The sequence below is a fragment of the Neophocaena asiaeorientalis genome, unplaced genomic scaffold, assembly GCF_003031525.2.
Source record: "Neophocaena asiaeorientalis asiaeorientalis breed wild unplaced genomic scaffold, Neophocaena_asiaeorientalis_V1.1 scaffold33, whole genome shotgun sequence".
Taxonomy (NCBI): domain Eukaryota; kingdom Metazoa; phylum Chordata; class Mammalia; order Artiodactyla; family Phocoenidae; genus Neophocaena; species Neophocaena asiaeorientalis.
Window position 1 is genome coordinate 2,827,407 of NW_020171988.1, and position 14,336 is coordinate 2,841,742.

At 36.4% G+C, this 14,336-nt stretch overlaps 1 protein-coding gene across 1 annotated transcript in view; it reads left to right on the forward strand.

Annotated features, from left to right (window-relative positions):
- The window catches only part of COL6A6 (collagen type VI alpha 6 chain), a 109,271-nt gene that overhangs the window by 42,516 nt on the left and 52,419 nt on the right, over nt 1-14,336 (forward strand). Inside the window, exons 20-22 of the mRNA XM_024747802.1 lie at nt 7,652-7,687; nt 9,126-9,188; nt 11,216-11,278. Coding sequence (XP_024603570.1) covers nt 7,652-7,687; nt 9,126-9,188; nt 11,216-11,278 — 162 coding nt within the window. The remainder of the gene's footprint in view (nt 1-7,651; nt 7,688-9,125; nt 9,189-11,215; nt 11,279-14,336) is intronic.

Genomic DNA, 14,336 nt, shown 5'->3' on the forward strand with positions numbered 1-14,336 from the left:
AAAGTTTGGCCTATTCACTAGGCCAGCTGAGGCTTAAAGTCCAAGACTCCATTCCTCTGCCCAGTTTTATGACTGCTTAGAACAGTCGGTCCTGGTGTGAGTCCTCTGTTCTTACTTCCATTTTCTCTGACTCGCAAAGAAGAGTGTGTTCCAAGATATAAAAATAGTTTCTTGGGTGGACTACAATATATGGTTATGTGAGCTCCTGCTCAGAAAATAGAATGCATAATAAATGCAATATATTAAACTGGTTTTTATTTGTGCTAAATTTTAAAATATATATATTTTACTGAGATATAATTGATAGATAATATTGTATTAGTTTCAGATGTACAACATAATGATTCCATATATGTATATATTAAAGATGACCACCATTCAGCTAGTAAGTCTAATTAACATCCATCACCACACGTTGTTATGAATTCTTTTTCTTGTGATGAAAACCTTTTAAGATCTACTCTCTTAGCAACTTTTAAATATACAATATAGTATTATTACCTATAGTTGCCATGCTGTATATTCCATCCCATGACCATTTATTTTATAACTGGAAGTTTATACCTTTTGACCCCTTCCACCTATTTTACCCCCACCCCCATCCCTCACGTCTGACGACCACTAATCTAGTCTCTGTATCTATGAGTTTGATTTTTGGGGTTTTTTGGGTTTTTTAAGATTCCACATATAAGTGAGCTCATAGGGTATTTGTCTTTCTCTGACTTATTTCACTTAGCATAATGCCTTCAAGGTCCATCTATGTTGTCACAAATGGCAAGATTTCCATCTTTTTAATGGCTGAATAATATTCCATTGTGTGTGTGTGTATCACATTTTCTTTATTCATTCATACATCAGTGGAGACCTAGGTTGCTCCCATGTCTTGGCTATTGTAAATAATGCTGCAATGAACATGGGGATATATCTTTTTGAGTTAGTGTTTTTGTTTCTTTGGATAAATACCCAGAAATGGAATTTCTGGATGATATGGTAGTTCTGTGTTTAAATTTTTTGAGGAACCTCCATATTGCTAAAAAGATTATATGTAATGTATGCCTATAAAAATATATCTGAGAGCAAAATTAAGTCACTTGCTTACGAAACCTTTTGGGGTCTTTTTCATTTGTTGTTATTTTTTTCACTAAGTACTTTTTTTTTTTTAAGATGTTGGGGGTAGGAGTTTATTAATTAATTTATTTATTTTTGCTGTGTTGGGTCTTCATTTCTGTGTGAGGACTTCCTCTAGTTGTGGCAAGTGGGGGCCACTCTTCATCGCGGTGCGCGGGCCTCTCACTATTGCGGCCTCTCTTGTTGCAGAGCACAGGCTCCAGACGCACAGACTCAGCAGTTGTGGCGCATGGGCCTAGTTGCTCCGCGGCGTGTGGGATCCTCCCAGACCAGGGCTTGAACCCGTGTCCCCTGCATTAGCAGGCAGATTCTCAACCACTGCGCCACCAGGGAAGCCCCCACTAAGTACTTTTTAAAAAAGATTCTGTGCTTGACTTCTTGGGAAAGTACTGACATTATAAAACAAAATCTTTATCCATTAAGAAGAGATAACTTTAATAAAATACACTTAAATGCCTGCATTGGGTTCTAAATTAGACCTGTCTCTTCTCATTGTGCAACATTTTCTTTCCATTCTTTATTTAGTTATCCAGCCTTTTCCAACTTCCTCCACCACTCCCAAAATATATATATATATATATATATATAATGTTTTAAAATTGAGCACAAATAAAGAGTAGTTTAATACATTTCATTTATTATGCATTGTATTTTCAAAGCAGAAGTTCATAGAACCAGCTATACTATACTCCATCGGGAAAATATTTTTATGTCTTGGAACACATTTTTCTTTGCAAGGCACAGAAAATGGAAATAAGAACAGGGATTATGTTTAAAATGTGTAGAATTTAATTGTTGGGAAAGCCCTTTTTAATGCATCTAAAGATTTAAAAAATACATTTGCTATTTATTTTACTTTCTGAAAGGGTGTAGCCAGTTTACATACCCCAGGAAAATATTTTGAACTTAAGGAATATCATCCAAAAAATCCTGGCATGGGAGATGTACTTTTCTTGTTTCATAGAGGCTATAATCTCTCTACAGGCTAAGGCAGTGACACCATGTATTATTTAAATCACACAACTCCTGAGAAATATGGCCCTTTCTTCGGTTATAGATTCAGCAGTGTCATTGAGTAAAAGTAAATTCCAGCTAAAGATGGCACAGTCAAGGGTTTTTTTAATACTGTTCCCCTTCTGTGCAACTCACCAAAAACAACAAAAGAAATTTAAAATAAATTAACAAAGAATGACTACAGCTTCAAGCCATGCATGGTGACGGTATTGGCCAACTATTTTATTTTATTTTATTTTTTAGAGGTTTTATTTTACTTTATTTTACTGAAATATAGTTGACTTACAATGTTATGTTAATTTCTGCTGTACAGCAAAGTGATTCAGTTATACACATATGCACATTCTTTTTCATATTCTTTTCCATTATGGTTTATTACAGAATATTGGATATAGTCCCCTGTGTTATACATTAGCACCTTGTTGTTTACCCATTCTATATATAATAGTTTGCATCTGCTAACCCCAAACTCCCAATCCATTCCTTCCCCACCCACCCTCCCACTTAGCAATCACAAGTCTATTTTCTATGTCTGAGTCTGTTTCTGTTTCATAGATAAGTTCATTTATGTCCTATTTTAGATTCCACATATAAGTGATACCCTATGGTATTTTTCTCTTTCTGATTTACTTTACTTAATATGATAATCTCTAGGTCCATCCATGTAGCTGCAAATGGCATTACTTCATTCTTTTTTATGGCTGAGTGATATTCCATTGTACATATATACAACATCTTCTTTATCCATTCATCTGTCGATGGATGTTTAGGTTGCTTCCATGTCTTGGCTATTATGAATGGTGCTGCTATGAACATAGAGGTGCATGTGTCTTTTCTTTTGTCTGGATATATGCCCAGGAGTGAGATTGCTGGATCATATATGGCAACTGTATTTCTAATTTTCTGAGGAACCTCCATACTGTTCTCCATAGTGGTTGCACCAACTTACATTCCCACCAACAGTGTAGGAGGGTTCCCTTTTCTCCACACCCTCTTTAGCATTAGTTATTTGTAGACTTTTTAACGATGGCCATTCTGACCTGTGTGAGGTGATACATCATTGTAGTTTTGATTTGACTTTCTCTAATGATTAGTGTTGTTGAACATCTTTTCATGTTTGGCCAACTGTTTTAAAATCTGGATCCTAATAAGGCAGGCTTTGGAAGCTGACGCATACCAACTCAAACCTGAATCAGGGATCAGATGTATCTAAAAATACCTGCTCTAGTCCTGAAAAAGCTGATGAACAAAATCCAGGGGTACTGTAGATTTTGAGAAGATATGGGAATATACTGATACAAATACGGTTTAGCAGAGGAGGCAGAAATAATGAGAAACTGAAGACTGTTCCATTTTTAAAATTACAACTTAGTAGCCTAGGCCAGGGAGGCTGCAAAGACAGAAGAAACAGTAACGGTTACAACTCAAAGAAACTATGACTTAAGGGGCTTTGTGTGAGTTCATGTCTCTTAAAGGCCAAAATTTGAAGGAAGAGGTAGCCATAAGTAAAAGAAATAATTCACAATGACAAAGCGTTTGAAACAACATATCTGTATCAAGTTTAGTGGTCCAGCTACACCCCATACAGTTATTCAGTAAATGGGTAGCCCTATTCAAAAGTGATTAATAATCAGAAATATTAATAGGCTTTATTATGAATTAATTGGATGATTATTAATCAGGACCTATGCATAGAAATTGCAAGAGAAGAGGAGGAAAACTACATGAGCAAAGGACAGATAAACCCTCATTAGAAGAGGAAATATTCAATGATAAAGAAGAATAACTCTGGCAAATATTTCTCCAAAAAAATTAAGACAAATGATTGCTCTAAGAGTCTAAAGATCTGACAAGACAATAGAAAGTGAAGAAGCAAACTGGTAGTGCTTGGGGAGCAATGGAAAAGGAAATACATGTAGAACTATGATATATTAGAAGCAACAAAAAATTAGAACAAGGATGACTGAAAATATATCCAGGCATATGGTAATCAGGAAGCCACAAAAGCAGTGCTAGAGATGGAATACTGACAATGGAGAGCCAATAAATGTACAATTTGTGTTATTAAACACACCAAATGTAATGTAAAAATTTTCAAAAATGTAATAAAAGATAACTTCTTGAAACAAAGACTCAAATATGCAGAAAGAAAAGGCATACTCTGACTCAGCGAAAAACACTGATACAAAAATATCAACACTGAGCCACATTGCAGTGAAATTCCCAAACTTATTATGGAAAAGAAGAATCAAGAATTTCCAAGCAATAGAGATAGAAAACTCAGTCTGTCTTCAGCCTTCTCAACATTCAGGGACAATAGGGAGCAGTACAATGGCTACAGAGTTCTGATGGAAATAAAGTGGTCCAAGATCTTTATACCTACCTAAAATGTCCTTTAAGCATATAAGTAATCAATATGATCAAGCCTTCAAAAACTCAAGCAATATAACCCCCATGATCCTTTGTGTATAAATAAGACTAAACCATAGAAATAATGATTACAGGAAAAAATGTAAATGTTATACATTTAACCATCTAAAAACCATCTGCAAATAGAAAAGTGGGAAAAGGTATGGGGAAAGTTCCAAAATACTATGTCCTCATCTTTCATTGCAGGGAGTCAATGTCTAAACATCATCATAAGCTAAAATATGTATCACAAACATACCCTAACCTCCTAATTTTTAATTTTTTTTAATAATCATTCTTTCCTCTTTGAGAATTATATATCTCTTACTGTCAAGAAATATTACCACCTCACATTTCCAATTCTTTGTTTTGTTTTTTCTTTTATTAAATACAAGTGAAAGACACAGAGAACAAATGTTTATTGATAGTGTTTCAAACACTGTGACAGTGAACCAGAGAAGGATTTTGGATGTAAAAACAAGTTCCACATCCCTTACTTTGCCTGAATATAGGGTTGCATTCGGTTTCTCCTACCACAACTGGATGTATCCACCTAAAGCCCAAGTCTAAGCACATATACTTTCTGCTCCAAGAAGCCCTGTGGTTTCTGTTAAATGGAGTATGAACCCTTCAGCTTACTATTTTCAGCCTAGTAACCCTGTTACTCCCCTTTTCTCTCACCTTTGACCCAGACTATCAAACACTCTTCCTAGTTTCCAGCCTCTGCTTCATTACTTAGGCTGTAGTTTCTGTTAGAAAGACTTCTTTCATTCTCTACCTGTAAAACTCCTACACATCCTGTGAAACCCATCTCAAAAATCTCTTTCTCTAGGAAGATTTTCCTGAAATGACCAAGTGGATATGATTGCTTTTTTTGAAACCCATATTTCTTTGTTTTATAATTTATTTTATTGAGGTATAGTTGATTTACAATGTTATGTTAATTTCTGCTGTGCAGAAAAGTGATTCAGATATATATACATATATGTGTGTATATATATATATATATATATATACATATATATATGGTCTTTTTCCTTATGGTTTATAACAGGATATTGAATATAGTTCCCCATGCTATACAGTAGGACCTTGTTGTCTATCAATTCAATATATAATAGTTTGCATCTGCTAATCCCAAACTTCCAATCCATCCTTCCCCCACCTGCCCTCCCTCTTGGCAACCACAAGTCTGTTCTCTATGTCTGTGAGTCTGCTTGTTTCATAGATATGTTCATGTGTCTCCAATTTTAGATTCCACATGTGATATCATATGGTATTTGTCTTTCTCTTTCTGACTTACTTTACTTAATATGATAATATCTAAGTCCATCCATGTTGCTGAAAATGGCATTATTTCATTCTTTTTTATGGCTGAGTAATATTCCATCGTATATATGTGCCACAGCTTCTTTATCCATTCATCTGTTGATAGACATTTAGGTTGCTTCCATGTCTCGGCTATTATGAACATTACTGCTATGAACTTAGGGGTGCATGTATCTTTTTGAATTATAGTTTTGTCTGGATATATGCCCAGGAGTGTGATTGCTGGATCATATGACAACTCTATTTTTAGTTTTTTGAGAAACCTCTCCATAGGGGCTGCACCAATTTACATTCCCACCAACAGTGTAGGATGGTACCCTTTTCTCCACACCCTCTCCAGCATTTGTTATTTGTAGATTTTTTAATGATGGCCTTTCTGACCAGTGTTAGGTGGTACCTCATTTTAATTTTGAATTGCTAATTATTTGAAGTCTCTAATAATTAGCAATGTTGAGCATCTTTTCATGTGCCTGTTGGCCATCTGGATGTCTTCTTTAGAGAAATGTCTATTTCGATCTTCTGCCCATTTTTCGATTGGGAGAAACCCATAATTCTGTCTTCCCCTTTCTTATGCTGTTTGACATATTCTGCATCATAAATATTTGTAATATTTATCTCCTACCCACTAACCCAGAGAATGAGGGTCCTCTGAGGTCAAGAACTGTGTGTCATATTTATGCTCCTATGGTTCCCATCCTCTATGCTTTGTAGGTAGTAGATCTTAGGTATATATTTCTCTGAATGAAACTGCAGTGAATTGAACTAGAAAAGATAAACCCTTGTGTGAAAAGAGTAGAGAGAGCTGCTCTTCATCTCTCTGATAGGGAGGTTTAGACTTTCATCTCAAGATAACTCTTCAGGTTTTAAAGAAATAGGCCTCCAACCATTTCCCCAGACACATAGTCTATTTCCGAAATAACAATAGATTTTGACTGAAATATGATTAGAAGAATTTAAAGTCTGCAATACTGACCTCACACAGAAATTTGACCTGAATATCTCAAATTTCCATCAAGAAGATGTTGTCTGATATTTATTGACTTTTGTAAATCCTGGATGTTATAACCTTATTGAGAGATCCTAAGTTAGACAATAAAATATCTTTGTCTCTTGATTCCCAGATTTATGAAATATTGATCTAGAATATACTCAGACCTTAACCTTATATATGAGAGTAGTAGGAAAAATCCATTTTTTTGATTGAATATTTTATTAACATATTGAATTGAGTAATTGCTTAAGATGATTCTTTCATTTTTGACAGGTAAGCATATTTGGCTTCTTGAAGGGGAGGGGGATAAAATTAGTTTGGCTATCGTTAGCTTCTGAAATTAATTTATAATAAAGTTCATAAAGTTAATTCTCGCAGTGTTTCCTCTGGCTTCCTGCCTTTTGACCACTTCTACTCCTGATTTCTGGCTTACTTGGTAGTACTTTGGAAAAATGAAAAGTACAATTCAAATCAGCCAATTTTGGTGCTTGTGACAAGTTCTAGTAGTAGTTTAGTGGAGGATAAATTATTGACCACAGTCTATTCTCACAAGTATTTATAGATTTACATTATCTATAGCTTTAATTACCTATTGCCTGAGGATAGAAATTCAGAGTTGGCAACATTTTGCTTTCATGGTGAAGTGGATAATTTAAAGCAATATGTGGGAATTTTTCTTTTAATGTCAGTGACTTAAAGTGTCCATTACTAATTTAAATTAAATATAAAAAAGCATTTCTTCAGAGTTAAAGATATCTACCTTTTTTTTCCCTATTGTAGGCAGTTCATGGCCAGAGGGGACATACAGGCCCACAGGTACAGTGATTTTTTTTTTTTTCTTAACTGTAAATGATAAATATTCTGTGTCTAGTCAAGGAGCCTGAATAGACTCTGTAAAGTCTCTTCCAAGCCTAAATTTCTTTCGCTTTTTGATAATAATGGTTGTGGAATCAAATTTTGGAAAACTTTTAGGCTACAATTTAAAGAATTCAAACCTTAAACGAAAATTAAAATTTGAGCACTTTAATTAAAAACTCTAAAAATTAAAGTTAAGAGACAATACTTGGCCCAATTATCATTAAATTTAACTTTGTCTGGATTTCAAGTATTGATACAAACTCTAGTAATTCAGTGGGTGATCTTTCTTTTAGATTTTTGTTCAGTTAACCTTAACCTTACTTATCATTTGCACAAACCCCTTTTTAACTGAGAGTACAGTAAAACCTTAATACAAATTAGATAATCTGAAGGTTTTGTTCAAAATTTGACCATACCAACTGTCATATCATATCCCCTTTGTACATATTGGTGATAAATGTATCATGAATAAATAATTAATAAATAAATACATGAAACTGCAATATTTTTGAAAGAGCAGTGACTAAGATTTTACAAAATTGAGGAACCACACATCTTCAGCTTGAAAATACAATGAGGATAAATAACAAATTCACTCACAATCACATCATGGTAAAACTCCAGAATGTTAAGAAAACATCTTAAACACTACCAGAGAGAAAAGACACTTTTACCCATGAGAGGAATAACCAATTAGATTGCAGCAGGCTTCTGTTCAACAATAAAACATACCAAAAACGACAAAGTAATGTTTTGCAGGTGCAGAAGAAAAATAACTGTTAACCTAGAATTTTATACCTAGTTAAACTATGAATGAATGTAAAACAGACGTTTTCAGATAGACAAAGACTAAGAGTTTACCATCCACAGATGTTACACACACACACACACACATACACACATACACACACACTTGCACACACTTTTTTCAAGGTTAGACTGCAACAAAATGGAGAGTGGATCCAGAAAAATGGTGTGAAATGAATGAAATGAGATTGGGAAGAGAAAGTGTTGAGAAATTTCCTCTTTATGATTTCTAGGAAAAGCATCAGTGAGGGACATTTAATCTCATCTAACTGTGTAACAACTGAGATGTAAACTTAAGCTATCCAATAGTCTAAATTAAACTTTTTTTTTTGCGGTACGCGGGCCTCTCACTGTTGTGGCCTCTCCTGTTGCGGAGCACAGGCATCGGCAGGCAGACACTCAACCACTGCACCACCAGGGAAGCCCCTAAAAGATTTTTATTTCCCTTGTTGTATTTACCTTTATTTTTCATATTTGCAAAGATTCTGCACTTACATTGTGATTGGAAAAATATTTAGAATCTTGCACATAAAGAAGATAAAATTTCTCAGGAAACAATGTTAACAGTTTGATTTCTCTCTCCCCACAGGGGAAAACAGGCATCCCAGGCCCAGATGGACTTGCAGGGTCACTGGGACTTAAGGGTCCTCAGGTACGTATCAAGACTAATCAGGCTTTGAAAAAATGGTTCTGAAGAACCAAGAGGCAAGACAGGAATAAAGACACAGACGTAGAGAATGGACTTGAGGACACAGGGAGGGGGAAGGGTAAGCTGGGTCAAAGTGAGAGAGTGGCATAGACATATATATACTACCAAATGTAAAATGGATAGCTAGTGGGAAGCAGCCGCATAGCACAGGGAGATCAGCTCAGTGCTTTGTGACCATCTAGAGGCGTGGGATAGGGAGTGTGGGAGGGAGACACAAGAGGGAGGAGATATGGGGATATATATGTATGTATAGCTGATTCACTTTGTTATACAGCAGAAACTCACACACCATTGTAAAGCAATTATACTCCAATAATGATGTTCAAAAAAAAGACTAGTCAGGCTTTGAGAATGGAAAGAAGAATCTGAAGCCTTGATAGAATACCTCCAATCCCCTTGCAGAAGTACAGATGTTTCAAGTGTTTTCAGGGTAGTAAAGTAAGGAAGGAACACAGTCTTGACTTGTACAGCATTTGGTCTCCTTTATCTGAGTTTTGTCCCAGTCAAGAGGTGGAAAGGGAATGAACACGCTGGGTAGTGGTCCCTGTGCTGGCTAGTCCAGGACAGGGTCCAGGCTGGCTAGTGTATCATAGGGAGACAAACCAAGGAAAATACTGAGCCTCAAAACTGGAAATTTTGGTCAATTTAGCACAGTAAGAGCTCAGTGTTATATATCTGGATGCCTGTGATGTAGAAAAAGTGACTCTAGCCTAGGAAAGAATTGTTCCAAATAGAGCTGAGATGTTCAGCGGGGTTATCTATAGTCATCTTTCTAGCTCACTTCTCCAGGGAGCTGCCTCAAGCACTTTTTCCTTTGCAAGGAACAAGCCATGGTTGGCTCTTACCCTGATTATATGAGGGGAGAAGAAGCATGTGCCAGAAAGAGCAAAATGTAGCCTAAAATAATCATGAGAAGGGAAGGGAAGTTCTCAAAAATGCTGAGGTGAAAGAAAGGTCAGATATAAGAAAGTTAGAACATTTTTTTTTTCTCTCCAAACTTTTACTTTTGAAATCTTGAGAAGTAAATTTGCTCCTTGGCAAATGCAGGATAAGCAATGGTCCTGCAATTTTTCAAAGTTTTAGTTCACGTAGATTAAAAAAATTGAAGTAACTATTATATGTTAACAGCCTGCTGCACTGAAGTTGGGCAAAATATCCTTAGACATCAGAGGAGAAACTTAATCCACATTTTACCAAGATTTCAGAGCAGTAAACAGTCTGCCCCTGGGACCTCTGTCTCTTTCTGACTCAATGGCTTTTCTTTGTCTTACTTGGCAGCCGAGGAATGTTCACTTTTCTTACCTTCAAGTGAGAAATATTTGCCACTGAGATCGTGGGGAAGCATTTCAATAGATTGGCTGGCTTTACTTCATACTAAACAAGTAATACTACATCTCTTCTTCCATTTTATAGACTCTTACTTTTTTATGACATAATTTAAAAGGAGATGCAAAAACCAAGCATAGCATGAAGGTTCCTCCACATAACATATGAAGCCAAAGTTAATAGTCAACATAATATTACAGAAGTAGAATTATCTAAATTTCATCTTACCATGTGCCATGTCTTATTTATGACCAGTATTCAGTGTGGTCATTACATAGAAAATCCACTTAATTATCCCAGTTTCAGATTTACATAAGTAAGGATTATTTTTTTAACTTAAGAAATACATTTATTTTGAGTACAAACATGCTTAGGATAATTAGAAAGCAATACCGGAAAATTCGGCTGTTCAGTATTTCTTCACTTTGACTACAAATGCCCAACCATTTAAGGGCTAGGTTGGACCCTGTATCCTTGCAGAGAGGGAGAGTTCGACCGATCAAGACAGAACCAAAACCATGAGTGAAGTTCTCTTTCCAATTTCTGTCCACATTACTGACTTCGCATTTCCATTTTTAATATTCAAGTTAATAATCTAGTATTCTCTTTTAGGGAGAGAATAATGCTTTAATTCTCTGTTGTAGGGCCCAAGAGGAGAGGCTGGTATGAAAGGAGAAAAAGGAGGCCTGGGAAGTAAAGGTCCCCAGGTATGTAATGAGAGACAGTGACTGCATCTGGCTTTGATCTTGGCTTGAATGTGGATGTCCTTATGGTTTCCTCCCTGCAGATGGAGTTATCTACTGCCTGTGAACCAGCAAAGTGTATGAAGTTTGACTTTGCAGGTCGATGTGGTGGCCACATCACATTCTGTTCCCTACCTTACAGAGTGGGTGTCGTTATGTCAGAATCAGACACAGAGGTAGAAGATGGCAGCTCAGCCATTACTATGAGGTTAAGAATTCCTCCTCTATGTAAATCAGGTCATGTGACTTCCTTATCCCCATCCTCAGGGGCTTCCCTTTGCACCCAGAATACAGCCTACTTCAGTGGTTCTCAACTAACCACACATGAGAATCTCCCAGGACGACTGTAAAATACTCTTCCACCTGGAACTCTCCCCAGACCACTTAAATCTTAATTCTCTCCAGGTGGTTCTAATATACACACCCAGCATTGGGAATGAACTGTCCAATATCAGCACGTCTCTACCTTCATAGTGCATAATAATCACATAGAGAACTTGTTAAAATGCAGATTCTGGGGACTTCCCTGGTGGCACAGTGGTTAAGAATGCGCCTGCCAATGCAGGGGGCATGGGTTCGAGCCCTGGTCTGGGAAGATCCCACATGCTGCGAAGCAACTAAGCCCGTGTGCCACAACTACTGAGCCTACACTCTAGAGCCCATGAGCCACAACTACTGAAGCCCATGCACCTAGGGGGCCGTGCTCCCCAACAAGGGAAGCCACCACAATGAAAAGCCCACACACCACAACGAAGACCCAACATGGCCATAAATAAATAAATAAAATTATTTTTTTTTAAATGCAGATTCTGATTGAGTAGTTGTTGGTTGGGGCTTGAGATGCTACACTTCCATCAAGCTCCTAGGTGATGCTGATACTGCTGGTCCTGAGACCACACTCTGAGCAGCAAGTCCCTGTACATGATCTGGTCCTTGACTACCTGCTATCATAGAATATACTTATTTGTATAGCTGTGTGTCTTCCCTTCTAGACTGTAAGCTCTGTGATGGCTAGGACTTTGTCCCAGAGCCCAGAATAAGAGTGCTTCCACACACATTTGTATAATGAATTAATTAGTAAATGAATGAATGAGTCTCAGTTGGGACTTGTGCTCTGGGCTAACACGAAGGTAAAGGGAATCCATTACTCTGTGTCCATTAGTTAAACTGGGCAGTGGTCCAATGCTTAAGTGGATATGTTCATCATCAAAATTTTTTAGAAGCTATTTGCGTGAACTTGTATCTCATGACCCAATATTTTAAAGCATATTAATTCCTGCTCATAATGATATTTGTTCCTAATTTTGATGAATGTGCCCCTTCAAAAAGCATGAAAACTTTAAAATTTCACGTAGGACTAAACTGATGAAATGTAGCTATTTTGGATTCACATCCTTGAATCATTGCTGGCACCACAAATCGGGATTTAAAAAAAAAAACAGTAAATGCCAAAGGAAACATATATGTGGTGATTATCTCATCTGTTTATATGAAATATTGAGATGTAAAAGGTTTGAAATCCAAAGAGCTTGGTAATTCCCTTGCTCTAGAATCCAAAATTGTATCCAAGTGGCTATTACTCAAATAAGGTATTCCATTTGCCCTGTAGCATACTTCTATGAGAGGGTCCCCTTTAATCTCACCTTGGCAGGAATGGTCATAGTCATAAATCATCCAGCATCTTGGCATCACCAGAGTTAGTCAAAAGGCACCACTTCCCTCTAGCCCAGCTCTTCTGTTTAACTGGCTGGAAAATGTGTTTCTTTCTTTGATTGCTTTTCTGGAAATACCCTTGTCAAAACAGTGAAAGTGCCATTTCAAAGATGTATAGAATTTTCTGTGCTTAGGAGGTGATGAATTAGATCTCAACATTGTTGCTTTCAAAGGAAAACCATGGGAGACAAACACAATCAGATAGGCAAGAGAGTATTATTCTTTATTGGCTCTATAAATTCACTGACATAGGCTTCATAATGTTTTACAGCACAAGGACCAGCCTCTTGAATGGAATTACATGAGTGTTTTCTAACTGCAGGCTTTAAAGTGTTTCTTAGGATGTACATTTAGAAAAAAGGATGTGATTTCTGTTGACAGTGTTCTGAAGACTTATTAATTTATGCACTGTTGGGGAATTCTGCTTAGATCAAACGTGCTAATCCAGCCAAGTATATAGCTATGAGATAAAAGAAGTACAGTCCATGGTACAATGAGAAAGAAGAAAGAACTTTGAAAGGAATGGCATATTCTTTTGTACCTTCCTTTGTTCCTTTCTTGTTTGGTTTACCTTCAAGTCCTACACTAATATAACCAATGCTTAGAAAAGAAATGGAAAATAAGATGTAAAATACTAATTCCATTTAGAGCTGGAATTATTCTTTAAATACTTAGAAATATCATATGAAATATCAAGCATCATATGAAATATCAAGAAAGGTTGAAATTATTCAGTGCAAATTTGGGATACAAAGTATAGTTTCTGTTGTTATTTTTCTAAAGCATAGCATAGTAGTCAAGGGCACAGAGTCTGGAGCCAGCCTGCCTGGGTTAGATTGCCAGGTTTGTATCTTCCTAGCCATGTGGCCTTGGGCAAATTATTACAGCAGTTTTCCCTGCTGTAAACTGAGAATAGTAATAATAGCTACCACATTGAATTGTTGTGAAAATTAAATGGTTTAATATATATAAGAGCTTAGAACAGTGCCTGCAATATAATACGCATCATATAAATGTTTTTACTACTATATTGCATCAACATTACCTAAGTTAACAGGCTCATTTTATGCCCAAAGCATGCTAATGCCAATCCAAGGAAGGCCATAATAATAGTAACACTATAACAATATATAATCTATATTGCAGTCATTGAATTTCATCATTCTGCATAATCCAGATTGGATGATCCATCAACCATTTATTTTACTCACTTGACAAACATGTACTGAGCACTTCCTGTAGTAAAATAAAAGGGTGAATGAAACATAGACCCTAGCCTCAAGTACTCCCAGTCTCATAAAGGAAACTC